General features: G+C 47.3%; 2 protein-coding genes across 2 annotated transcripts in view; one reads left to right on the forward strand and one right to left on the reverse strand.

Moving 5' to 3' along the window:
* LOC143766963 (uncharacterized) overlaps nucleotides 1–27,084 on the forward strand; it is a 283,831-nt gene that overhangs the window by 139,802 nt on the left and 116,945 nt on the right. The gene's annotated exons all lie outside the window — the stretch shown is intronic.
* The window catches only part of LOC143766966 (uncharacterized), a 49,444-nt gene that overhangs the window by 14,306 nt on the left and 8,054 nt on the right, over nucleotides 1–27,084 (reverse strand). The window contains exons 2-6 of the mRNA XM_077254991.1: nucleotides 11,259–11,408; nucleotides 10,955–11,128; nucleotides 7,299–7,422; nucleotides 7,122–7,219; nucleotides 6,833–6,923 (exon numbers count right to left, since the gene is read on the reverse strand). Of these exons, the coding sequence (XP_077111106.1) occupies nucleotides 6,833–6,923; nucleotides 7,122–7,219; nucleotides 7,299–7,422; nucleotides 10,955–11,128; nucleotides 11,259–11,336 (565 nt within the window). The 5' untranslated portion in view covers nucleotides 11,337–11,408. The remainder of the gene's footprint in view (nucleotides 1–6,832; nucleotides 6,924–7,121; nucleotides 7,220–7,298; nucleotides 7,423–10,954; nucleotides 11,129–11,258; nucleotides 11,409–27,084) is intronic.

Below are 27,084 nucleotides of genomic sequence, written 5' to 3' on the forward strand. Positions count from 1 at the left end.
TGTCTGCAAGCTATTCCAGCTAGATCTGCATTCAAACAGTTAAATGGCGCTCCTTCCCTTCTGAACACTGCCATGTGCCCAGAGAGTAATGTACAATCGTATGTAGGGTATTGTGAGAAGTTGGAAAATAATTTGTAAGATCTATTTGTTTTCTATTATCCTTTGTAAATAATTCCAAAGTCATCTCCACATAAAGTGACATGTCAGACTGTAAAAATGGGGCCTGATTAACCCCTTCCCGACCTTTGACGCAGCGTATGCTGCTGAGTGCTGGAGCACACTGCATTCAGCACAACCCCGGCAGGCAGGTATACAGCGATCTTGTCCACTCTGGCCCCTGCTGCTGCCCCCTCCTTCATCGGACTCACAGATCTCCCCAGCTGCTGCAGGAATCCAGCACTGGGGAAACCATATGTGTCTCTGTGAAGGAGTATTCATTTTCTGCTCCCTGCTAATCTCTCAGCTTACAGATGGGCGGGGAAGCAGCTAATGAATATTCACTGCACTTTAATGTTCGGGACCATGTGTGTTATGACCTGGTGATTAAGGAGCAGCACTGAGATGACCTGGTGGGTAAAACAAATCATGGACAAGCTCTGAGGAGGTGGCAGCTATACTGACCGCAATCCCTACTCCTAGCACCAACACTAGAAATAGCCGTGGAGCGTTCCTGACTCTCCCTAGACGCCTCTTCACAGCCTAAGAACTAACTACCCCTGAAGATGGAAACGGAAAACTATCTCGCCTCAGAGAAACCCCCAAAAGGAAAGATAGCCCCCACAAATATTGACGATGAGTGGAGAGGGAAACGACAAACTCAAAAATGAAAATAGATTTTAGCAAAGGAGGCCAATACTATCCAAATAGACAGAGATAGAAAAGGGTACTGTGCGGTCAGTATAAAAACTAAAATATCCACGCAGAGTTTACAAAAATAGCCTCCACACCGACTCACGGTGTGGGGGAGCAAATCTGCACCCCAGAGCTTCCAACTAGCCTGAATATCTCACAAGGACAAGCTGGACAAAAACATAACTTAAACCTGAACCGAAGGTCAAAAGCAGGTAACAATCCAAGAACTTAGCAGAACTTATCTTAAGCTGAAATGGACTGGCCAACAGAGAACTTCCAGGAGAGGACAGACTCCAACAGAAAAACATTGACAGCTGGCATTGACTACAGACTAGAGCCCAGTTAAATAACAAGGCCAGGGAACCGATTAGTGAAAGCAGCTGCTAAGTTCCACTCGAAGCCACCAGAGGGAGCCCAAGAGCAGAACTCCCAAAAATACCATTCATAACCACAGGATGGAGCCCAAGAACGGAATTCACAACAGTACCCCCCCTTGAGGAGGAGTCACTGAACCCTCACCAGAGCCCCCAGGCCGATCGGGACGAGCCAAATGAAAAGCACGCACCAAATCGGCAGCATGGACATCGGAGGCAAAAACCCAAGAATTATCCTCCTGGCCATAACCCTTCCACTTGACCAGATACTGAAGTTTCCACCTCGAAAGACGAGAATCCAAAATCTACTCCACCACATATTCCAACTCCCCCTCAACCAACACCGGAGCAGGAGGGTCAACGGAGGGGACCATGGGCACCACATATCTCCGCAACAAAGATCTATGGAACACATTATGAATGGAAAAAGAAGCTGGAAGGGCCAAACGAAAAGACACCGGATTGATGATTTCAGAAATCCTATAAGGACCAATAAAACGATACTTGAACCTAGGGGAAGAGACCTTCATAGGAACATGACGAGAAGACAACCAGACCAAATCCCCAACACGAAGCCGGGGACCAACGCACCGACGGCAGTTAGCAAAACGTTGAGCCTTTTCCTGAGACAATGTTAAATTGTCCACCACATGAGTCCAAATCCGCTGCAACCTGTCCACCACAGAATCTACCCCAGGACAGTCTGAAGGCTCAACCTGCCCTGAAGAAAAACGAGGATGAAACCCGAAGTTACAAAAAAAAAGGCGAAACCAAAGTAGCCGAACTAGCCCGATTATTAAGGGCAAACTCGGCCAACGGCAAGAAGGTAACCCAATCATCCTGATCAGCAGACACAAAGCACCTCAAATAGGTTTCCAAGGTCTGATTGGTTCGCTCTGTCTGTCCATTTGTCTGAAGGTGAAATGCCGAAGAAAAACACAAATTAATGCCCATTCTAACACAAAAGGACCGCCAAAACCTAGAAACAAACTGGGTACCTCTGTCAGACACAATATTCTCCGGAATGCCATGCAAACGAACCACATGCTGAAAAAATAAAGGAACCAAATCAGAGGAGGAAGGCAACTTAGGCAAAGGTACCAAGTGGACCATTTTAGAAAACCGGTCACAAACCACCCAGATGACAGACATCTTCTGAGAAACAGGAAGATCTGAAATAAAATCCATGGAAATATGCATCCAGGGCCTCTCAGGGATAGGCAAAGGCAAAAGCAACCCACTAGCACGAGAACAGCAGGGCTTAGCCCGGGCACAAGTCCCACAGGACTGCATGAAGGAATGCACATCCGGTGACAAAGAAGGCCACCAAAAGGAGCTGGCAACCAAATCTCTGGTACCAAAGATCCCAGGATGACCAGCCAATACAGAACAATGAATCTCAGAAATCACCTTACTAGTCCATCTATCAGGAACAAACAATTTCCCCAGAGGACAGCGGTCGGGTCTATGAGCTTGAAACTCCTGAAGCACCCGCCGCAAATCAGGGGAGATAGCAGAAAGAATAATCCCCTCCTTGAGAATACCAGCCAGCTCAAGGACTCCCGGAGAATCAGGCAAAAAACTCCTAGACAGGGCATCAGCCTTCACATTCTTAGATCCCGGAAGATACGAGACCACAAAATCAAAACGGGAGAAAAACAAAGACCACCGAGCCTGTCTAGGATTCAACCGCTTAGCAGACTCAAGGTAAATCAGATTCTTATAATCGGTCAAGACCACAACACGATGCTTAGCTCCCTCAAGCCAATGTCGCCACTCCTCAAATGCCCACTTCATAGCCAACAACTCCCGATTGCCGACATCATAATTACGCTCAGCAGGCGAAAATTTTCTGGAGAAGAAAGCACACGGTTTCAACACAGAGCCATCAGAACTTCTCTGAGACAGAACAGCTCCTGCCCCAAATCTCAGAAGCGTCAACCTCAACCTGAAAAGGGAGAGAAACATCTGGCTGACGCAACACAGGGGCAGAAGTAAAATGACGCTTAAGCTCCTGAAAGGCCTCCACAGCCGCAGAGGACCAATTCACCACATCAGCACCTTTCTTGGTCAAATCAGTCAGAGGTTTAACCACAGTAGAAAAATTAGCAATGAAGTGGCGATAAAAATTAGCAAAGCCCAAAAATTTCTGAAGGCTCTTCACAGATGTGGGTTGAGTCCAATCATAAATAGCCTGGACCTTAATAGGGTCCATTTAAATAGCCGAGGGAGAAAAAATGAAACCCAGAAAATAAATCTTCTGAACTCCAAAAAGGCACTTAGACCCCTTCACAAACAGTGCATTAGCACGAAGGACCTGAAATACCATCCTGACCTGCTTCACATGAGACTCCTAATCATCGGAAAAAAACAAAATATCATCCAAATATACAATCATGAATTTATCCAAATACTCCCGGAAAATATCATGCATAAAGGACTGAAACACAGATGGAGCATTAGAGAGCCCGAAAGGCATCACAAGATATTCAAAATGGCCTTCGGGCGTATTAAATGCTGTTTTCCATTCATCACCCTGTTTAATGCGGACAAGATTATACGCCCCTCGAAGGTCAATCTTGGTAAACCAGCTAGCCCCTTTAATCCGAGCAAACAAGTCAGAGAGCAAAGGCAAAGGGTACTGGAATTTGACCGTGATCTTATTGAGAAGGCGATAATCTATACAGGGCCTCAAGGAGCCATCCTTCTTGGCAACAAAAAAGAACCCCGCTCCCAACGGTGATGAAGACGGGCGAATATGCCCCTTCTCCAAGGACTCCTTTACATAACTCCGCATAGTGGCATGCTCTGGCACAGACAGATTAAAAAGTCGGCCCTTAGGCTACGTTCACATTTGCGTCGGCGCCGCAACGCACAACGCAAACAAAAACGCAGCAAAACGCATGCACAACGCTGCGTTTTGCGCCGCATGCGTCCTTTTTTTCATTGATTTTGGACGCAGCAAAAATGCAACTTGCTGCGTCCTCTGCGCCCGGACGCGGGCGCCGCAGTGACGCATGCGGCGCAAAACGCAAATGCACCGCATGTCCATGCGCCCCCATGTTAAATATAGGGGCGCATGACGCATGCGGCGCCGCTGCGGCGCTGACCGCAAATGTGAACGTAGCCTAAGGGAACTTACAGCCAGGAATCAAATTAATAGCGCAATCACAGTCCCTATGAGGAGGAAGGGAACTGGACTTAGGCTCCTCAAATATATCCTGGAAATCCGACAAAAACTCAGGAACTTCAGAAGAAGGGGACAAGGAAATTGACATCAGAGGAATGTCACTATGTATCCCCTGACAACCCCAACTAGTCACAGACATAGATTTCCAATCCAGCACTGGATTATGTACCTGTAACTATGGAAACCCCAGCACAACATCATGCAAATTATGCAACACCAAAAAGCGAATATCTTCCTGATGTGCTGGAGCCATGTTCATGGTTAACTGTGTCCAGTACTGAGGTTTATTCTTGGCCAATGGCGTAGCATCAATCCCCCTCAAGGGAATAGGGCTCTGCAAAGGCTCCAAGGAAAAACCACAGTGCTTGGCAAATTCTAGGTCCATTAAGTCCAGGGCAGCGCCAGAATCCACAAATGCCATTACAGAAAAGGACGTCAATGAGCAAATCAGAGTAATAGACAAGAGAAATTTAGGCTGTACAGTACTGATGGTAACCGACCTAGCAACCCTCTTAGTACGCTTCGGGCAGTCAGAGATAGCATGAGTTGCGTCACCACAGTAAAAACACAGCCCATTCTGACGTCTGAACTCCTGCCGCTCTGCTCTCGTCAAAATCCTATCACATTGCACAGGCTCAGGACTCTGCCCAGAGGACACCGCCATATGGTGCACCACCTTAAGTTCACGTAGGCGCCGATCAATCTGAATGGCCAGAGACATTGATTCGTTCAAACCAGCAGGTGTGGGGAACCCCACCATAACATCTTTAAGGGCTTCAGAAAGACCCTTTCTGAAAATAGCTGCCAGGGCATCCTCATTCCATTTTGTAAGCACAGACCACTTTCTAAATTTCTGGCAGTATATTTCTGCTGCTTCTAGACCCTGACACAGAGCCAGCAAGATTTTTTCTGCCTGATCCACAGAATAAGGTTCGTCATAAAGCAGTCCAAGTGCTAGAAAAAATGAATCTACATTGAGCAATGCAGGATCCCCTGGCTCAAGAGAGAATGCCCAGTCCTGCGGGTTGCCACGCAGCAGATAAATAACAATCTTCACCTGCTGAATGGGGTCACCAGAGGAACGGGGCCTCAAAGCAAAAAACAATCTGCAATTATTTTTAAAGTTCAAAAACTTAGATCTATCCCCAGAAAACAAATCAGGAATAGGAATTCTAGGCTCAGAAACCGGAGTCTGGACAACATAATCTTGGATACTCTGTACCCTTGCAGCGAGATGGTCAAAACGCGCAGACAGACCTTGCACCTCCATATCAGCACCAAGCTCCTGAACCATCCAAAGATCAAGGGGAAAAAAAAAGGACAAAACAAGCAACAAGAAAAAAAAACAATGACTCAGAACTTTCTTTTCCCTCTTTTGAGATGCATTTAACACATTGTGGGCCAGCTGTACTGTTATGACCTGGTGATTAAGGAGCAGCACTGAGATGACCTGGTGAGTAAAACAAATCATGGACAAGCTCTGAGGAGGTGGCAGCTATACTGACCGCAATCCCTACTCCTAGCACCAACACTTGAAATAGCCGTGGGACGTTCCTATCTCTGCCTAGACGCCTCTTCACAGCCTAAGAACTAACTACCCCTGAAGATGGAAACGGAAAACTATCTCGCCTCAGAGAAACCCCCAAAAGGAAAGATAGCCCCCCACAAATATTGACGGTGAGTGGAGAGGGAAACGACAAACTCAGAAATGAAAATAGATTTTAGCAAAGGAGGCCAATACTATCCAAATAGACAGAGATAGAAAAGGGTACTGTGCGGTCAGTATAAAAACTAAAAATCCACGCAGAGTTTACAAAAATAGCCTCCACACCGACTCACGGTGTGGGGGAGCAAATCTGCACCCCAGAGCTTCCAACTAGCCTGAATATCTCACAAGGACAAGCTGGACAAAAGAGACATAACTTAAACCTGAACCGAAGGTCAAAAGCAGGTAACAATCCAAGAACTTAGCAGAACTTATCTTAAGCTGAAATGGACTGGCCAACAGAGAACTTCCAGGAGAGGACAGAATCCAACAGAAAAACATTGACAGCTGGCATCAACTACAGACTAGAGCCCAGTTAAATAACAAGGCCAGGGAACCGATTAGTGAAAGCAGCTGCTAAGTTCCACTCGAAGCCACCAGAGGGAGCCCAAGAGCAGAACTCCCAAAAATACCATTCATAACCACAGGATGGAGCCCAAGAACGGAATTCACAACACATGTGGTTTCCCCAGGGCTGATTCCAGAAGCCAGGCAGGGACATTTTTCTGCCTCCTGCCTCCCAGTGCAATCCCACTCGCTGCTGCCCCCTCCCCACGTTACATCCGTACCATAAGACGCACCCACACTTTCCTCCCAAATTTGGAGGGAAATAAGTGCGTCTTATGGTCAGAAAAATATGGTACTACTCACCTGGGTAGTCATATGTAGGAATCTCCTCTTTACACCACTCATCCCCCCTCACATATGTCTCTGTAGTATTAATATGGGTCAGATCTTCACCCTGAAACAAATATTATAAAATTCACCGACAGATGGAGAAGTCCCATCTATGATCAGCTCTAATCCTGCCATCTCCACCGTTCTCATTACACAAGTATAAAACATATAATACTGGTGGATAAAACAAGACTGAGCACAAGACCTTCACCGGCGTCTACACATCATAGGGGAGATCTCCTGACACCTTCTCTCCATCTACCTGATGATCCTGAGGAGCATTGGGATCTTCTTGGTTACAGTCCTGTGGAAGAAGAGGATGGGGACATCTCTCTGGTGTTGTCCTCTTACTGGATAGATCTGGAGGAAACACATACAGGGGGTGAATTCATTCTTTACATACAGATAATTATAGGCCGTGTGTATTTAGTCCTATTACCTGGAGATGTGAGGGGCTGGGGAACCTCCATTATGACGTTCTTGTACAGATCTCTGTGACCTTCTAAATACTCCCACTCCTCCATGGAGAAATAGACAGCGACATCCTGACACCTTATAGGAACCTGATCAAAAAAGAAAAAGAGAATAAACTCGAGGATTGGGAACGCCACGCAGCCTCTCTAGCATCCCAGTCCATAGCAACGGACACAGCAACAACCGGTAACAAACAAAAAAATCATTTTTAACAAACCGCAAATGAATCTATCTGTATAACTATCAAAAACTCCGACCGGAGTATAATGAATAAACCGTGTGCTATCCGCCAAAAAGAAGAAACACCCGCATGGAAAGAGGTGTATGAGAAACGACTGAAAATAGAGATGGTGGCGGATGCACCACTAAAATATAGGCAATAATATAATGAAATGGCAGGGTGCTACATTAAGCATGGAAAAGACAAATGAGATCAAAAAAGAAAAAGAACCAATGCAAAAAAAATGCACACCTGCTACAAATATTATGACAAAACATAAGGCAAATTTTACTACAAGCGAAAACACATTACATCTATAAAATCCATTAAAAACTGTACCGAAGTACATAACACCCCCATGCAACAATCTGTACAAATAGCAAAAAGTATGCAAAAAACAGGCTAAATATACCGCACTGATAGACAAAGTGTGCATGAAAAATATCACATAATGTAAGGTAGACCAGCATGGATTTTGCAATAGACATGAATGAAGCAAGCCCTATACACAACACACTATAGGCGTCCCTATATGTGTCATAAATAATGACAGAAGAACGGGCACGTAGCTTAAAAGAATGTAAGATATGCCGGTGGCCCTGAAAGGGTGAAAGACATACCGCAAATCAGTTAAATCTCGCAGCGTGCGAGCCTGCAAATAAACATTGGGAACCACAGAGAATAAACAAAGGAATTAGAGAAGATCAGGCAGATGAACACAACCTGAAGCCCGGTAACGTGGCCGGCATGGCAGAGTGGACCACAGGGAAAGCAGGAAATAATATGCAATGTGCAATGCCTGGAAATGGAGGCAGCAAGGGAGTATATCCAAACATCACCCAGGCATGTCAGGGCAAGGATGTGGGGTGTGAGGAGATCCCACGCGTATCGCTGCTGGAAAGCAGCTTCGTCAGGGAAGGTGGTTACACATAGATAAGTATCCGCTTTATATATCAAGCATAATAAGAAAAATGAATTAAAAACACGTTACTGAAAATCACAAGGCGCTAAGCACGTGTGCCCAGAACAGCGGCAGGCAAACCAGTCAATGGGGTGTATATGACTAACAGAAAACCAATATGTAATATAAAAGGTTGCCGCGCTGAACGGCACTTACAGCATGAAGTAACGTCCTGTGTGAACAAAGAGCCACTTTTCTGGCGATGTCCTCCTTCCCGGTCAAAAAATCCTTAGCAATGGGAGCGTCCTCCCTGAAGGTACAGTCCCCCGGAGCAAGAACTCGCCGCCGTGTGTCAGCGTTAGCCACGGCCGATGGCGCCGCCGACAGCGTAGCGAGGTGAGCGGGGGGCGTGGTAGGATGGTGACGTCACCTGTCCGCAACTGACGGACGTATGCAGGGGCCAATCCCGACGCGTTTCGAGGGCAATGTCCCTCTTTCTCAAGGTATGGCGCCTGCACTGCCGCTGTTCTTATATATCCTACCCACGCTCCTGTAACCTCACAATTTGACAGTGAGTGACACATTTCGCCAGCTGCTACCTACTTATCCTGGCCCATTTGTGAGCAATCAGATGCTGCACCATGGACACCCAAGGAGCTCATGGCTACATCTGTATCCCTAAAACCAATACGATATTTATAATATTTATAAAACACAATCTTTATTTAATTACTGGATAAAACCAAAATCAATCGAAATTTGGAGATCTAAAAAAACAGCTGAATTGGAGGAACAAGAATGCGTGAGAAAAATATTCAGTGAATTGTTGTTGAGTTCCCTGATAAATTGAACACACGCCGCTTCAGAAGATGATTTCTTCACAGAGTGACACTGCTTACCTAAGGCTGGACTCGGCCTCGATTGGACAGCGTAGCATTTCTGAGACTAGAGTAGTCACTTTGATGAGCTGTGGCTCCCTTGACCGCTGCCTTATTTTGTAACATCTTGGGATTATACATGTGGACATTATATACCTTTTTTTTTTGTACATATAATGTTGTATGAGACTTTTCATCATCAAAGCCTTCTTGTGCACACTATGTATATCTTCATGCAGGTTTTCTAATGTACCTTGCCCTCGGGCTCGTATTCATTATCATTTTTGAATTTTTTCCCTGTATTATCCTTACCCTTTGTTGGCTAGGGGTTACCTTTTTATTTATTCATTCATATTTAGTGTAATTTACCACGCAATAGCCATATGTATTCTCTAACTAACATGCAGTTTTGTCCCCAGGTGTCCATCTAAACGAGGTGCACTTTTGATTATCCATCATCATCATTTTTCTGCTTGTTTTGCCCTATTTTTTGTTGTGCGGCCGCACACTGCGCTAGCTTTCCTTTCTCTGCCTCAGCATTTTTACCGGCGGCTCTTTCTCCTAATGCATTCACTTGCCGGACTTCTCCCTGTGGTTGCGCATGCGCCGCCCTCTTTCACTCACTTCCGGTCCCGGGCTACTGGCGCAACACACCGGTAAATCATTCATTTTTCTTATTATGCTTGATATATAAAGCGGATACTCATCTATGTGTAACCACCTTCCCTGACGAAGCTGCTTTCCAGCAGCGATACGCGTGGGATCTCCTCACACCCCACATCCTTGCCCTGACATGCCTGGGTGATGTTTGGATATACTCCCTTGCTGCCTCCATTTCCAGGCATTGCACATTGCATATTATTTCCTGCTTTCCCTGTGGTCCACTCTGCCATGCCGGCCACGTTACCGGGCTTCAGGTTGTGTTCATCTGCCTGATCTTCTCTAATTCCTTTGTTTATTCTCTGTGGTTCCCAATGTTTATTTGCAGGCTCGCACGCTGCGAGATTTAACTGATTTGCGGTATGTCTTTCACCCTTTCAGGGCCACCGGCATATCTTACATACCCTTAAGCTACGTGCCCGTTCTCCTGTCATTATTTATGACACATATAGGGACGCCTATAGTGTGTTGTGTATAGGGCTTGCTTCATTCATGTCTATTGCAAAATCCATGCTGGTCTACCTTACATTATGTGATATTTTTCATGCACACTTTGTCTATCAGTGCGGTATATTTAGCGTGTTTTTTGCATACTTTTTGCTATTTGTACAGATTGTTGTATGGGGGTGTTATGTACTTCGGTACAGTTTTTAATGGATTTTATAGATGTAATGTGTTTTCGCTTGTAGTAAAATTTGCCTTAGGTTTTGTCATAATATTTGTAGCAGGTGTGCATGATTTTTTGCATTGGTTCTTTTTCTTTTTTGATCTCATTTGTTTTTTCCATGCCTAATGTAGCACCCTGCCATTTCATTATATTATTGCCTATATTTTAGTGGTGCATCCGCCACCATCTCTATTTTCAGACCTTATAGGAACCTGACACATACAATGATACCGTCATCCCCCCGATCCCTTCATAGTGTTACTGTATAATGTCCCAGCATTCCCAGCAGTGTCACCTCTCCAGTCAGCAGCTCAATCATCTTGTAGGTGAGTTCTAGGATCTTCTGGTCATTGATGTCCTCATGGATCAGGGGGTGAGGCCCCATGATTGGGCTCAGGGGTCTTCCCCATCCCTCAGACACAGGGTCCTGACAGCGATCACTAGAGGTCTTCTTCACCACTGTGTAATCCTGGTAATGGAGAGACACATTAATAAAATCTCACTACAGACATTTCCAGAGTCCTCACCTCTCCAGTTCTGTCCATCTGTTATTCCCATAGATAAGAATGATGTAATGTGACGCCATCAGAATCTCTCACCTCTCCAGTAAGCCGGAAGAGGATCTCTAGGGTGAGGTGTAATATCCTCTCCGCCATCTTGTCTCTGTCCATATCCATCTGTGATGGGTAAATCAGGACAATTCTCTTTTGTAGAAGATCTTCACTGAGAGGATCCGATATTGTAGAGTCCTGAATGAGAAGATGAGCCGATGTAACATCATAAGAATCCTGTGTAATAATACAATTACTGGAGATAATAAGGGAAACATATGAGGAGATTTATTATTTTACAGTATTTAGTTTCCTTCTTTACATCTACTAATAAATCCTATATATTTAGGCCACAGACAACAAGCAGTTTCCTCCTCGGAGTCGGCAGCTGAATACGTTTCTCATAGACTCATCTTCCATAACGCTAATTCTCGTCTCATTTACCGACCCTGGAATCGGCATTAGCAATACTGCAGGAGATATTCATTACACGCGACAGGAGAAATAACTACTTCATGATGAGGACGACATCTTCATCTTCTACTATGGCTCTAGAGACATATGTGGCCAGAGTCGGTCACTGACTCCATCACCACCGGCCGTCTATATGAAGGTTTCCCGCCTTCCCCGCACTGGAATCTTCTATCACGTTACAGTAGTACAGGGCATCACCGGAGCCACCAGAGGCTTGTATGTTGTGTGATCGCACTGATCAGAGGGGTTAAAGTGAAAAACGTCATAGTTTCAGAAACAAGAAATATCTGCAGCGCCCCAGAGTCCTGGTCGTTGCAGTAACGTCGCTCTGCCACTAAGGGGAGTGATGTTACGTCTGATTGCACTAAAGGAGTTCACCTGACCAGGTATGATAAACTTACCTGGAGCAGCCAGTGCCAGGCAGCAGCTGCCAAGGCAAACAGGATCATGGGGTGCATTAAAAGAGGTCTGGATACACATGAGGAGAGCATTATACTGCCTCTGTACAAATCCCTAGTTAGACTGCACATGGAGTACTGTGTCCAGTTTTGGGCACCGGTGCTCAGGAAGGATATAATGGAACTAGAGAGAGTACAAAGGAGGGCAACAAAATTAATAAAGGGGATGGGAGAACTACAATACCCAGATAGATTAGCGAAATTAGGATTATTTAGTCTAGAAAAAAGACGACTGAGGGGCGATCTAATAACCATGTATAAATATATAAGGGGACAATACAAATATCTCGCTGAGGATCTGTTTATACCAAGGAAGGTGACGGGCACAAGGTGGCATTCTTTGCGTCTGGAGGAGAGAAGGTTTTTCCACCAACATAGAAGAGGATTCTTTACTGTTAGGGCAGTGAGAATCTGGAATTGCTTGCCTGAGGAGGTGGTGATGGCGAACTCAGTCGAGGGGTTCAAGAGAGGCCTGGATGTCTTCCTGGAGCAGAACAATATTGTATCATACAATTATTAGGTTCTGTAGAAGGACGTAGATCTGGGGATTTATTATGATGGAATATAGGCTGAACTGGATGGACAAATGTCTTTTTTCGGCCTTACTAACTATGTTACTATGTTACTATGTATCACACACTACACTTCACACTTCGGCCACCAGGGGGAGTGGTTTTATCTAATAGGCCACTCCTCTCACTCTGGTAAAACTGGGGGTTGGACAGGAAGACAGTGAGAAGTAACTGGGAAGAGCTAGAGAGAGGACCTGTCAGGGGTGGGATCCTGGCAGACTCCTAAGAGCAGAACAAACCAGTGAACAACGGGAATACAGTTAAGAGGCATTGGGACCAGAAGGAGTCGTGCTGTTAGACCGAGGCAACATCCTTCTGAGGCGCAATAGTCGGTGGCCGGAACGCCGAGCAAGTTAGAGACTCTAAGCAATACTGCAAACCACGGCAGGACAGCCAATTATAGGTTGGCTGTCTCACACAAATCACCTAAGCAGACAACGGAGGCAGCTGTGGGAGAGGGGTGACTCTAGGGTCCCGGAAGAACTCCAGGCCTACCCCGTCATACGGGTGCGTCCTACCATATCATCTGGGGGACGGAGAGAACGAACATCAGAGATAGACAGAATCAGTTGTGAGGACTATCCCGGGAGCTCAGCAGGGAAGGACTACAACACACAGGCGCTAGAAGGTAGACACTGATTCCCACCTGTTAAGGGAACTCCTGATGTGCCTTTGGACCGGCCGGTCTCAGACAGCCCTGTTAACAGTGCTCCGGACTGAGGACTCTGAAACCCTACAGTAAAGAGGTAAAGAGACTGCAACCTGGTGTCCTCGTTATTTACTGCGACCTACACTGCACCGCAACATCACCACTATTAACTACCATCCCTTTCATTTGGGCGCCCCTCGGCAGGGCTACGGACCGGGCCTAGCCACCGTGACAACCCCCCCCCCAGAACAGAGACCCAGAGGCCCGGCACCGGGTACCCCCTCGGCCCTGCAGCGGCGGGGGCGCTGCATATCCATCACTATATGGAAAGCAGAGTCACTGCACAATGTTAGTTAAGTCTCGTCCATAACTACTTTATTATACCCTATTATCCTGTACACAGTGGAGGAGATAGAAATCACAGGTCCGACAGCAACAGCTGGAATTGGGCCCTCCAACGTAAAGAGAAAAAAATCTATCTATATAAAGCTGAGTGTATGTATGTATGTATGTATGTATGTATGTATGTATGTGTGTGTGTGTGTGTGTGTATGTGTGTGTGTGTTAGGCCACGCCCATTCCACATAGCAACCAATCACTAAGCATCTTTCATTTCACCAGAGCAGTGTAAAAGAAGCTGAGCTGTGATTGGTTGCTATGACCAACAGTTTTCCCGCTCCACAACACCTCAGCAGACACTGACCGGGTGGGAGAAATCTCGCATCCCTGGGAACATAAGCTCCAGCCATTGTCTGCCCCCTAGAAAGGAGCAGAGAGCACATAACAGAAATGAATCCCCCTCCTCTATTACTGCCGCGCTCTATTGTTACCGGTGTAGAAAAATGATAATTACTTACGGGTAATTTGATTTTCCAGAACCATGACAGCACCGTACGTGAGAGATGGCATCCGCCCCCAGGAACAGGAAACCTGCAGCAGAGATAAAAGAATGGGGCGGCCACTCTCTCCTCAGTTTGTTTCAGAGTATGGAAGATGACCGCTTTGTTAGTACACATTCATATATCATATTTACATTGTATGGCTGTATATTAGCTCTTATCTATATGTCAAGAGTATGTATAATACACTATCTATTTATTTTTTATATATTTTTTTTTTTTTTTTTTGTGAATCACACAACCATCACCAAGATAGGGCGGGAATTAATGCGGTGCTGTCATGGTTCTGGAAAATCAAATTACCCGTAAGTAATTATCATTTTTTCCCTTCACCATGACAGCACCGCACGTGAGAGGAAGAAATAGAAGACTCCTTAGGGTGGGACAACAGCAGATAACACCTTTCTCCCGAAAGCCAAGTTTGAAAGACCTAAGTCTAGCCTATAATGTCGGAAGAAGGTAGAGGGTGAGGACCATACTGCCGCCCTACAAATCTGCTCCACCGAAGCGTTTGCCCTTTCCGCCCAGGATGTGGCAATAGCACGCGTAGAGTGGGCCGTAACACCCTGTGGGGGAATCTGGCCAGAAGAAGAGTACGAAAGTGAGATAGCTGTACGCAACCACCGTGCAATAGTTGCCTTTGAGGCCTTTTTTCCCCTGTTTGTCCCCTGGAAGGTGACAAAAAGGGCTGATGACTGACGCCAAGATTTTGTGGCTTCTATGTATTGAAGCAGGCAGCGTCTGACATCAAGACAATGGAAGGTTTGCTCTCCCTGGGATTTTGGTTGAGGACAAAATGAGGGTAAGATAATTTCCTGGTCCCTATGAAATTTAGAATTGACCTTTGGTAGGAAGGCCGGGTCAGTTTTGATAATTACTCTGTCATCCTGGAACGTAGTGCAAGGGGGGGTTCACTGAAATAGCCTGCAGCTCGCAAGTAGGGTGGGCTGAAGTTAGAGCAACCAGGAGGACAGTTTTTAGTGTCAAAGATTTTATTGAAATAGAATCAAGAGGCTCAAAGGGGGAAACAGTTAGAGCATTTAAAACTAAATTTAGATCCCAGGGAGCCACCTTGGGAGATAATTTTGAGGGTCTAGATGTAAAAGAGGCTCGGATGAACCTATAGACCCAAGGGTGGTCAGCAAGTTTTGTGATCAAACAGCGCACCCAGGGCGGAGACATGCACCTTCAGGGTGCTAGTAGATAGCCCTCTCTCCAGACCTTTTTGGAGAAACTCTAAAATTTCCTTTACCGGGACTTCTTGGCCCGTCTGGGACAATTGTCGCCCCGAAAATTCCAGGAATTTCTGCCAAATTTTCTGATATTTTTCTGAGGTGACTTTTTTCCTGCTAGCGAGCAACGTGGTTACTAAAGGGTTCGAGAATCCTTTTGCTAGTAGAAGTCCCCTCTCAAGTTCCAGGCGGTGAGATGTAGCCCGTGTACTTGAGGGTGTTGAACTGGTCCCTGATGTAGGAGATCCGATGTGTCTGGAAGGATCCACGGGTCCGAGATAGACATGCGTCTGAGCCACGTGAACCATGCTCTTCTCGGCCAAAAGGGAGCTATGAGTATTACTCGTGCTTGGTCTTCCCGAATTTTCCTGAGGACTGTCGGGATTAACGGTATTGGGGGAAAAGCGTATGCCAGATGAAAGTTCCACTGGTATAGAAACGCGTCTACTCCTTCCGGGTTGTTCTCTCGGGTTTAGAGAATAGAACTTGTTCACTTTCCGATTTTGTTTTGTGGCAAACAAGTCTACTTCTGGAATGCCCCAGTTGGCACATATTTTCCCAAAGACTTCCTGGCTCAGGGCCCACTCCCCTTGATGTAATGAGTGACGGCTTAGGAAGTCGGCTACTTGATTTTTTGATCCTCTTAGGTATGTCCCAGTTAGAGAGAGAAGGTTGTTTTCGGCCCACAAGAAAAGTTCTTTGGCTTCTGTCATCAGGGATGGTGATCTTGTGCCCCCTTGGCGATTTATATAAGCTATTGTTGTGTTGTTGTCGGATAACACCACCACATGCCTTCCTTGTATTCTTTCTCCTATTTGAAGAAACGCTTGTCTCACTGCTGACAGTTCTTTCAGATTGGAAGACGCTTCTGTCATTGAGGGCTCCCATTGACCTTGTAGGACTTGATCCCCCACATGCGCTCCCCATCCCCATGGGCTCGCATCGGTGGTGAGGATTACTGGATTTTGCAATGACCATGGTACCGCTTTGCTCAGATTTTCTGGTTTTAACCACCATTTTAGCGAGTCTTGGACCCTTGAAGATAGGTGAATCTTCCGATTCAGATTGTAAGGGTTTCTTGCTTGCTCGGCTAGTACCTGCCATTGCAACTCTCTTGTGTGGCTTTGGGCCCACCGTGTTGCTGGAATTGTCGCCGTTAGAACTCCCAGGAGCGACATTGCATTCCGTAGAGAAATAGATTGTTGCTGCTGAAGAAGTTGCACCTTCTGTTGGATAGACTGAATCTTCCTCTGTGGGAGGATACACTCCTGTTTGATGGAATCTAGTAGGATCCCGAGGAACTCTTGAGACTGTGTTGGGACAAGTCTTGATTTCTTCAGATTTATCATCCACCCCAATCTTGTTAACACGTTTATAACTGTTGTGACTGCTTTTTCGCAATCTTCTTTGCTGTTTGCTACTACCAAGAAATCGTCCAGATAAGGCACCAGTAATATGTCTTGTTTTCTGATGTAGGACGCCACTTCGGAAATAATTTTGGTAAACACGCGGGGTGCTATGGCTACCCCAAATGGAAGACATTGATACTGTAGGTGGGTGGGAGTTTTTTCGAGGTTTACTAGCAGTCTGAGATATTGCTGATGTTGGCTTGCGATTGGCACATGGTAGTAAGCGTCTGTAAGATCGATTACTGCCATATAACAACTTGGGTTGAGCACTTTTATCGCCGTCCTTAGAGTTTCCATTTTGAATTTCTCTATTTGAATGTACTGATTTAGGGCCCTGAAGTTGAATATTACTCTTAACGAGCCGTCTGGTTTTGGTGTTAGGAATAGGGTGCTGTAGAACCATTTCCCTATTTCCTGATGAGGAACTCTCACTAATACTTCTTTTTGTATGAGGAGATGAACTTCTCTTTCCAGTGTGGCCTGATTTTTTCCCGTCACCTGGGTCATTTTCAAACAATTTGGTGGGAGGCTGGAGAATTTGAGTTTCAAACCTTCTGATAATAGGTTGGTTATCCACTGAGAAGCCGGCAGTGCCGCCCAGTGGTGGACGAACCAACGGAGTCTTCCCCCCACCGGAATCCTGGCGTCATTGGTGTTTTGGATCAGATTTAGGGGGAGGCTTGTTGAAAAGGAATCCTTTCTGTTTCTGATCTCTCCAAGGTCTGCCTCGGCCAGACCTGTCATCTGAACGGCCGCGGGCCCCCCTGTATCCAGATCCCCGAAAGGACGAACGGGAAGTCTCCCATCGGCGCCTAGGAAAGGAAGGAGGTGGAAACCGCTTCTTTTTGTCAGATGCTTTTTCAAGAATCTCGTCCAGAGCTTTGCCGAAAAGATATTGCCCTTCACAGGGTACTCTGCAGAGTTTGACCTTCGACTGGAAATCAGCTGCCCAATTCTTTAGCCATAATGTTCTACGCCCAGAGTTGGATAAAGCACAAGCACGTGCGGCCCCCCTGACCGAATCAATTGATGCATCTGCCAGAAATTTTGCGGCACCTTGTAGGGAGGGCAATGCCTCCAGTAATTTATCTCGTGGGCATTTATTTTTGATTTGGTCACTTAACTCCTCCAGCCACTTGACCATAGCACGAGCCGTGCAAGTGGCCGCAACCCCGGGCTTAAACGACCATGTTGATGCCTCCCAAACCGACTTTAGAAAGGCATCCGCCTTTTTGTCAAGAGGGTCTTTTAGGGCTCCCATATCCTCAAAAGGCAATGCTACCCCTTTAGAGGTGCTGGCTATGGTGGCGTCTAATTTAGGAGCCTTTTCCCATTCTTCACATACCGCTTCATCAAAGGGGTACTTGCGTTTTAAGGCTTGAGGAATGGAGATTTTTTTATTTGGCTTTTTCCACTCTTTCTTAATTAAATTAAGTATACTATCATGGAAGGGAAAGACCTTTCGCTTCTTCCCCTCCAAGTTACTGAACATGCTATCCTGTACTGAACGCGGCTCCTTTGGGGTTTCCACCCCCATAGTTGCTCTAACGAGTTTGAGCAGCTTTCCAACGTCCTCTGACTGGAAATACGTGTGGCCATATTCCTCATCCGAGGAGTCTAAGTCTGAGGCCTCAGAGGGGGTTACCACTCCCGGCTCATCCCCTAAATTAATGTCCGACCCCTGCTCACTTGCTGGGGGAGGGGGGTTTTCTTTAGCCGCCTGATGTTTCAGCTGCTCTTTGACTGTAGATTTAACCTCTTCCCGTATTATTGACCTGATGTTCTGTAATAAGGAAGGTGATTCTTTTGCGATTGTTTTATCTATGCAGGCCCGGCAGATTCTTTTGGTATATAGTTTAGGGAGTGTCGCCTTACATAGTGGACAAGCCCTATTCTTTTGTTTGGAGGTGGCTTTTCTTCCCTAAAAAGACACAGTATAGTGTATCAGTGTGTGTGTGATTTTGCCTTACAAAGGCACTCACCCCTCCAGGACCCTGGATACCGCGGTAGCTTGCGTCTCCTCAGAAATTCCGGGTACAGGCATCTCCGGATCCATCGCTGGTTCGGTCATGTTAGCAGGCAACTGCGTGCTGTAGAGGACCAGCGTTTAATCTGTTTGCCCCCAATATATAGAAGGAGCGGTGCGCGCGCCTCTGGAACAGCTTCCGCCCGGAAGTGTCCAGCACACCGGCTCCTTCGGCGTGTGACGTCACTTCCGGCGCGACCGGTAGTCGTCATCCTTCACTTCGGCGTCCGGCGTCAGTGAAGGACACGCCCCCTGCCCCGGACCTGCCTCCTGCCCAGAGCGGTTGCCGGGGAGTCCAGCGAGGGGAGAGAAGGTGCGGTACATCAGCCCCGCACGCAGCGCCGCCGAGCATGGCTGGCCCCCCCCGCGGACCTCGGCCTCCGGACCGGATCATCAGAGGGGTATGCCTCTGGAGGTAGGAGCTCTACCACAGGCGTCCACCTGCAGGAACAGGAAACCAAACTGAGGAGAGAGTGGCCGCCCCATTCTTTTATCTCTGCTACAGGTTTCCTGTTCCTGGGGGCGGATGCCATCTCTCACGTGCGGTGCTGTCATGGTGAAGGGAAAAATCGCATCATCAGCGGCCGCACACAGAGCCGCACTGCCAGGTTACATAACAGCACATCTCCAGGAACTCCCTGCTCAGCGCCACCCAGCTCGGGACTATGGGATGGAGGATGTGTGATGGGTATATGGGCATGGGACTATGGGATGGAGGATGTGTGATGGGTAAATGGGCACGGGACTATGGGGTGGAGAATGTGTGATGGGTACATGGGCACTGGACTATGGGATGGAGGATGTGTGATGGGTATATGGGCACTGGACTATGGGATGGAGGATGTGTGATGGGTATATGGACACTGGACTATGGGATGGAGGATGTGTGATGGGTATATGGGCACGGGACTATGGGATGGAGGATGTGTGATGGGTATATGGGCATGGGACTATGGGATGGAGGATGTGTGATGGGTAAATGGGCACGGGACTATGGGATGGAGGATGTGTGATGGGTACATGGGCACTGGACTATGGGATGGAGGATGTGTGATGGGTATATGGGCACTGGACTATGGGATGGAGGATGTGTGATGGGTATATGGACACTGGACTATGGGATGGAGGATGTGTGATGGGTATATGGGCACGGGACTATGGGATGGAGGATGTGTAATGGGTATATGGGCACGGGACTGTTGGATGGAGGATGTGTGATGGGTATGCAGCGCCCCAGAGTCTTGGTCGTTGCAGTACTGTTGCTCTGAAACTAAGGGGAGTGATGGTATGTCCGATGGCACCTAAGGAGTTTACCTGACCAGGTATCACAGACACCAATACACTTCACAGTCTGGCCTCCAGGGGGAGCTAAGGGCACTATGTATTAGGCCACTCCTCACAATCTGGTAAAACTGGGGGTTGGATAGGAAGTTAGTGAGAAGCTGACTGGGTTGGAACCAGGCAACATCCTGTGGCAGAGGGTGTTGCGGGGAAAGATTCAGGGGGGTCCCTGTCAGGGGTGGGATCCTGACAGAGGCCTAGTGAACAAGACAGAACGTTAAGGAACCGCGCCTGCACTACATTGCGGCGGTATCTCAAGAAAGGACAAGAAGCGTGGTTTATTGTGGAGAAGTGAGAAACGAGATCACAGCAAAAGGGAGATAATACCAGTAGGAGTCGTGCCGTAAGATCGAGGCAACATCCTACTGAGGCGCGTAGCCGGTGGCCGGAACGCCGAGGAAGTATTAGGCTCCAAGCATTACTTCAAACCAACGGCAGGACAGTTAATTATAGGTTGGCTGTCTCACCTAAATCACCTAAGCAGACATAGGAGGCAATTGTGGGAGAGGGGCGACACTAGGGTCCAGGAAGAACTCCAGGCCTACCCGTCATACGGGTGCGTCCTAGCCACATCATCTGGGGGACGGAGAAAGAACATCAGAATAGAAACGAGAGTTGTGAGAAAGAACATCAGAAACAGACAACAGTTGTGAGGACTATCCCGTGGTGCTCAGCAGGGAAGTACTGCAACACACAGGCGTTAGAAGGTAGGCACTGATTTCCACCTGCAAAGGGAACTCTGGATGTGCCTTCGGACCGGCCGGTCTCAGCCAGCCCTGTTAGCAGTACTCTGGATTGAGGATCCTGAAGCCTTCAGTAAAGAGGTAAAGAGACTGCAACCCTGTGTCCTCGTTATTCATCGCGACCTACACCACGTACCATCATCTCATCTTTCATTGGACGCCTCTTAGCAGGGTCTCGGATCGGGTCTAGCCACCGTGACAACCCCAAGACTGAGACAGAGAGGCCCGGTACCGAGTACCCCGCGGCCCTGTGTCTGGGGGGCTCCAACTTGGCGTCACGAACAGGATCTACTTAAGCCTGAAGAATCAAGTCATGTGTGCCTTGGAACAGTGTCTGAATTGTGCTTGAACTGTGACTTATTGCAAAGACTGTGTATTGCCATTTGCCGCCAAAAATTTCCGCCAAAACCGCCGCCATTACAGCGCCACAAGAAGCGCAGAAGAACAAGGGCATGGAAGTGGGCGTGAACAAGCTGAAGAGCGCGAAAGACAATGGCCGCCCAGTCTAAATATTTCGGCCCCTTGAGGACATGTCCGTCAGCAGCCGAGATCCGCCTCCTGATCCTCAATGGTGGGCAGAGACAAAGAAAAAGAAACCGCCCACGAAGGAGAGAGTGGGAAAAGGATGAGGAAGAAGTGAGCCACGTGGGAGACGCCATGGCCAGCCGCCCGGGATCGGAGCGTAGGGTCGGAGCAGAGGACTCCCCAGCTACCCAGAGAGATACCGCGGCCAGGCATCACCTGTTGGCCCTGACTTCCTGCAGGCCGGAGTGGACGAGCTCAGCAATCAACTCCTGCAGACGCAGATGAGCACTGAGGCCGGGTGGAAGAAGACCTTCATCGGGAGCCTCGCCAGATGCCTGTCGGCAGCCTCGTCTGGTCCGGAGCAGGAAAGAAGTTCCAGCGCTCCGAAGCTGGAAAGCAAGGCCCTACCGGAAAGCGGGATGCTGCAAGCAGAAATGACCACGTCGCCGCACAAGGCCCCGCAACCAGCGTTCCAGACCCCAGCGGAGACGGAGCAGACCGGCACCGGAGGGACCGCATCTGAAGCAGGTATGAAGGATGACCCTGCCCTGACGACCGACACCACTCCAGTGACTGCTAGTGCCACAGCTGCTGACTCCGTTCCAGTGACTGATCTTGCAGCAGCCGCTACCTCTGCTGCAGCAAATGCCCATACTCAAGCTGCGCAGACCTCCATCGCTGCGCATGATTTAACCGTACATGAAAGACAGATTAACGGCATTTGTCCAGCACTGGGTGTGACCCTGGACCTCACTTTTCCCAGGCCAAGAAGGGTTAAGTGCCAGGTGCAGCCCTGGAAGCCGTCCAACTAAACCTCGGAACCACGAGTATGTAAATAGTTAACTGTTTGTCTGCCTGATGTTTTGCTGCTTTAAACCCGTCCAGGGTTATTCTTAAAGGGATCCCTTTGTTTACCCGGGATCCCTATTGCTTTTTATTTTTGCTTTTATTTTCCTTTTTGCTCCTTGTTCACCCATGTTATAAAGACTGCCGAATCATGGAGGGTGAATGATTCACAAACTGTATTGTAAATAGTTTGCACCTTCTCAAAGGTGCCCCTTACTGGTTTTACAAGAAGGAGAGCTTTGTGAAGAGACTGTTCCTGAGTACACCATGGAAGCTCTTGCCTTAACTGGACTTGCGACTTGAGAAGTTGCGCTACCTCAAAGAGACTTGGTTCCCTCTTAAAGGGGATGTTCACTAGTTGCACTTAATGTATAATGTTGCCTTAAAAGAAAGTGAATAGTAATAATGTTTTACATAGCAAGTAATATGTAGCCAGTTAGATAGTTATAGAAAATGTTTAATGATGTTGTTAAAAGTCTGAGGGCAGGAAAAGAACTGAAAGCTGAATTTCAGGCAAAAGTGAACCTGTTGAGGTTAGTGAGTCCTCCTAGGAGCCATAGAGAGATGGCTCAGTGATCCTGTACTAAGAAAAGAGGCAGTAGGCCTGGGCAGATAGTCAGGCGGTCCTGCATATGAACAATCAGAGTAAAAAGAAGAGTATTGCACTTAGAAGAGAAAAATAAAGAAAAAGTTAATTTATATTTTAGAAGTTTTATAGTAAGCCTTTAGTGGGTTCAGCTTATGCGCCCTTAAAGGAAAGGTTAAATTATTGTTCAGAATTTGCACTAAGTAGAATACCTGGCTGGGTAATAGAAGTTATTTATAGTATGTTATTTAAAATATTTAACCATGTTTTGTTTGTAACGTTCAAGAGTCCTCACCTCCCATTAAGGGAAGCACAGTTATTATTACTTACTACTTGTTCATTGCATTTTCAAAATTTGTATGTCTTTTGCTGACATGTATTGTTGTTTTCTTCCCAGTCCGGGAGTACTGGATTTAACCGAGGGGGAGTGCAGCACTCCAGAGTCCTGGTCGTTGCAGTACTGTTGCTCCGCCACTAAGGGAAGTGATGGTACATCTGATGGCATTTAAGGAGTTCACCTGACCAGGTATCACAGTCACACATTACACTTCATAGTCTGGCCTCCAAGGGGAGCAAAGTGTACTATGTATTAGGCCACTCCTCACAATCTGGAAAAACTGGGGGTTGGATAGGAAGTTAGTGAGAAGCTGACTGGGTTGGAACCAGGCAACATCCTGTGGCAGAGGGTGTTGCGGGGAAAGATTCAGGGGGGTCCCTGTCAGGGGTGGGATCCTGACAGAGGCCTAGTGAACAAGACAGAACGTTAAGGAACCGCGCCTGCACTACATTGCGGCGGTATCTCAAGAAAGGACAAGAAGCGAGGTTTATTGTGGAGAAGTGAGAAATGAGATCACAGCAAAAAGGAGATAATACCAGTAGGAGTCGTGCCGTAAGATCGAGGCAACATCCTACTGAGGCGCGTAGCCGGTGGCCAGAACACCGAGGAAGTATTAGGCTCCAAGCATTACTTCAAACCAATGGCAGGACAGTTAATTATAGGTTGGCTGTCTCACCTAAATCACCTAAGCAGACATAGGAGGCCATTGTGGGAGAGGGGCGACACTAGGGTCCCGGAAGAACTCCAGGCCTACCCTTCATACGAGTGCGTCCTAGCCACATCATCTGGGGGACGGAGAAAGAACATCAGAACATATACGAGTTGTGAGAAATAACATCAGAAACAGACACAATAGTTGTGAGGACTATCCCATGGTGCTCAGCAGGGAAGTACTACAACACACAGGCGCTAGAAGGTAGGCACCGATTTCCACCTGCAAAGGGAACTCTGGATGTGCCTTCGGACCGGCCGGTCTCAGCCAGCCCTGTTAGCAGTACTCTGGATTGAGGATCCTGAAGCCTTCAGTAAAGAGGTAAAGAGACTGCAACCCTGTGTCCTCGTTATTCATTGCGACCTACACCACGTACCATCATCTCATCTTTCATTGGACGCCTCTTAGCAGGGTCACGGACCGGGTCTAGCCACCGTGACAACCCCAAGACAAAGACAGAGAGGCCCGGCACCGAGTACCCCGCGGCCCTGCGTCTGGGGGCGCTCCAGGTATATGGGCACAGGACTATGGGATGGAGGATGTGTGATGGGTATATGTGCATGGGACTATGGGATGAAGGATATGTATGATGGGTACATGGGCACTGGACTATGGGATGGAGGATGTGTGATGGGTATATGGGCACGGGACTATGAGATGGAGGATGTGTGATGGGTATATGGGCACGGGACTATGGGATGGAGGATATGTATGATGGGTATATGGGCACTGGACTATGGGATGGAGGAGGATGTGTATGATGGGTATATGGGCACTGGACTATGGGATGGAGGATGTGTGATGGGTATATGGGCACGGGACTATGAGATGGAGGATGTGTGATGGGTATATGGGCACGGGACTATGGGATGGAGGATATGTATGATGGGTATATGGGCACTGGACTATGGGATGGAGGAGGATGTGTATGATGGGTATATGGGCACTGGACTATGGGATGGAGGATATGTGTTGTGGATTCTGTTTTTGGGCTCCCTCTGGTGGTTACAACTGGTACTGGGTGACTTTGGTGGGTTGCGGTCTCTGGTTTCCACCTGTCCATCAGAGGCTGGGTTTTTCCTATTTAACCTGGCTTTCCTGTCATTCCCTTGCCGGCTATCAATGTATCAGTGTGTCTCTGTTACCTTTGTTACCTGCTTCTAAAGCCTTCAAGACAAGCTAAGTCTGGATTTCCCTGTTTCATGTTTGCTTTCATGTTTTTAGTCCAGCTTGCAGATATGTAATTCTCTGCTGCTGGTTGCTCTAGTGGGCTGAAATTACCACTCATGTACCATGAGTTGGCACATGAGTTTAAGTAATTTCAGGATGGTATTTTGAAGGGTTTTTAAGCTGACCGTGCAGTTCACCTTTTGTATCCTCTGCTATCTAGCTTAAGCGGGCCTCATTTTGCTGAATCTGTTTTCATAACTACGTTTGTGCCTTCCTCTCATTTCACCGTCATTATATGTGGGGGGCTACTATTTCTGTGGGAATATTTCTCTGGAGGCAAGAGAGGTCTATTATTCTTCTGATAGGGGAAGCTAGATCTCCGGCTGGCGCGAGACGTCTAGAGTCCCCCCAGGAACGTTCCCCGGCTGCTGTTAGTTGAGTGTTGAGGTTCAGGGTCGCGGTCAGCTCAGGTTCCATCACCCTAGAGCTCGTCCTGTTTTTGCCCGTGTTATGTTGACAAATTCCCTGCCATTGGGAACATGACAGTATAGCCGGCCCACAAAGTGTTAATTGTTTGGGCTGAAGCAGGAGAAAAAGAAGTGTTGAAGGGAAATTTTTTTTTTTTCCCTCATAGTTTTGCTGCCTAGCCCTTAATTGCTGTCTAGCTGCTTCTTACCTCCTCTTAACCCTTGAATGGCTCTGACCTTAGCTGTTTAACATGGATGTCCAGAGTTTGGCTTCCAGCCTGAATAATCTTGCTGCAAAAGTTCAAAACATACAGGATTTTGTTGTTCACACTCCTATGTCTGAACCTAGAATTCCTATTCCAGAGTTTTTTTCTGGAGATAGATCTACCTTCCTGAATTTCAGGAACAATTGCAAATTGTTTCTTTCTTTGAAATCTCGCTCCTCTGGAGACCCTGCTCAGCAGGTCAAGATTGTAATATCTTTCCTGCGGGGCGACCCTCAGAATTGGGCATTTGCATTGGCACCAGGGGATCCTGCATTGCTCAGTGTGGATGCGTTTTTTCTGGCACTGGGATTGCTCTATCAGGAACCTAACCTGGAGATTCAGGCTGAAAAGGCTTTATTGGCCCTCTCTCAGGGGCATGATGAAGCGGAAGTATATTGTCAAAAATTTCGGAAATGGTCGGTGCTTACTCAGTGGAATGAGTGCGCCCTGGCTGCAAACTTCAGAGATGGTCTTTCTGAGGCCATTAAGGATGTTATGGTGGGGTTCCCTGCGCCTACAGGTCTGAATGAGTCTATGGCTATGGCCATTCAGATTGATAGGCGTTTGCGGGAGCGCAAACCTGTGCACCAGTTGGCGGTGTCTTCTGAACAGGCACCTGAGACTATGCAATGTGATAGAATTCAGTCCAGAAGTGAACGGCAAAATTATAGGCGGAAAAATGGATTGTGTTTTTATTGTGGTGATTCAGCTCATGTTATATCAGCATGCTCTAAACGCACAAAAAAGGTTGATAAATCTTTTGCCATTAGTACTCTGCAGTCTAAGTTCATTTTGTCTGTAACTCTGATTTGTTCACTGTCATCCATTTCCGTCGATGCCTATGTGGATTCGGGCGCTGCCCTGAGTCTTATGGATTGGTCATTTGCCAAACGCTGCGGTTTTAGTCTGGAGCCTCTGGAAGTTCCTATTCCTTTGAAGGGAATTGACTCTACACCATTGGCTGTGAATAAACCGCAGTACTGGACACAAGTGACCATGCGCATGACTCCCGTTCATCAGGAGGTGATTCGCTTCCTTGTACTGTATAATTTACATGATGTACTAGTGCTTGGTCTGCCATGGTTACAAACTCATAATCCAGTCCTGGATTGGAAAACAATGTCTGTGTTAAGCTGGGGATGTCAGGGGGTTCATGATGATG

The sequence above is a fragment of the Ranitomeya variabilis genome, chromosome 4, assembly GCF_051348905.1.
Source record: "Ranitomeya variabilis isolate aRanVar5 chromosome 4, aRanVar5.hap1, whole genome shotgun sequence".
NCBI classification, from domain to species: Eukaryota; Metazoa; Chordata; class Amphibia; order Anura; family Dendrobatidae; genus Ranitomeya; species Ranitomeya variabilis.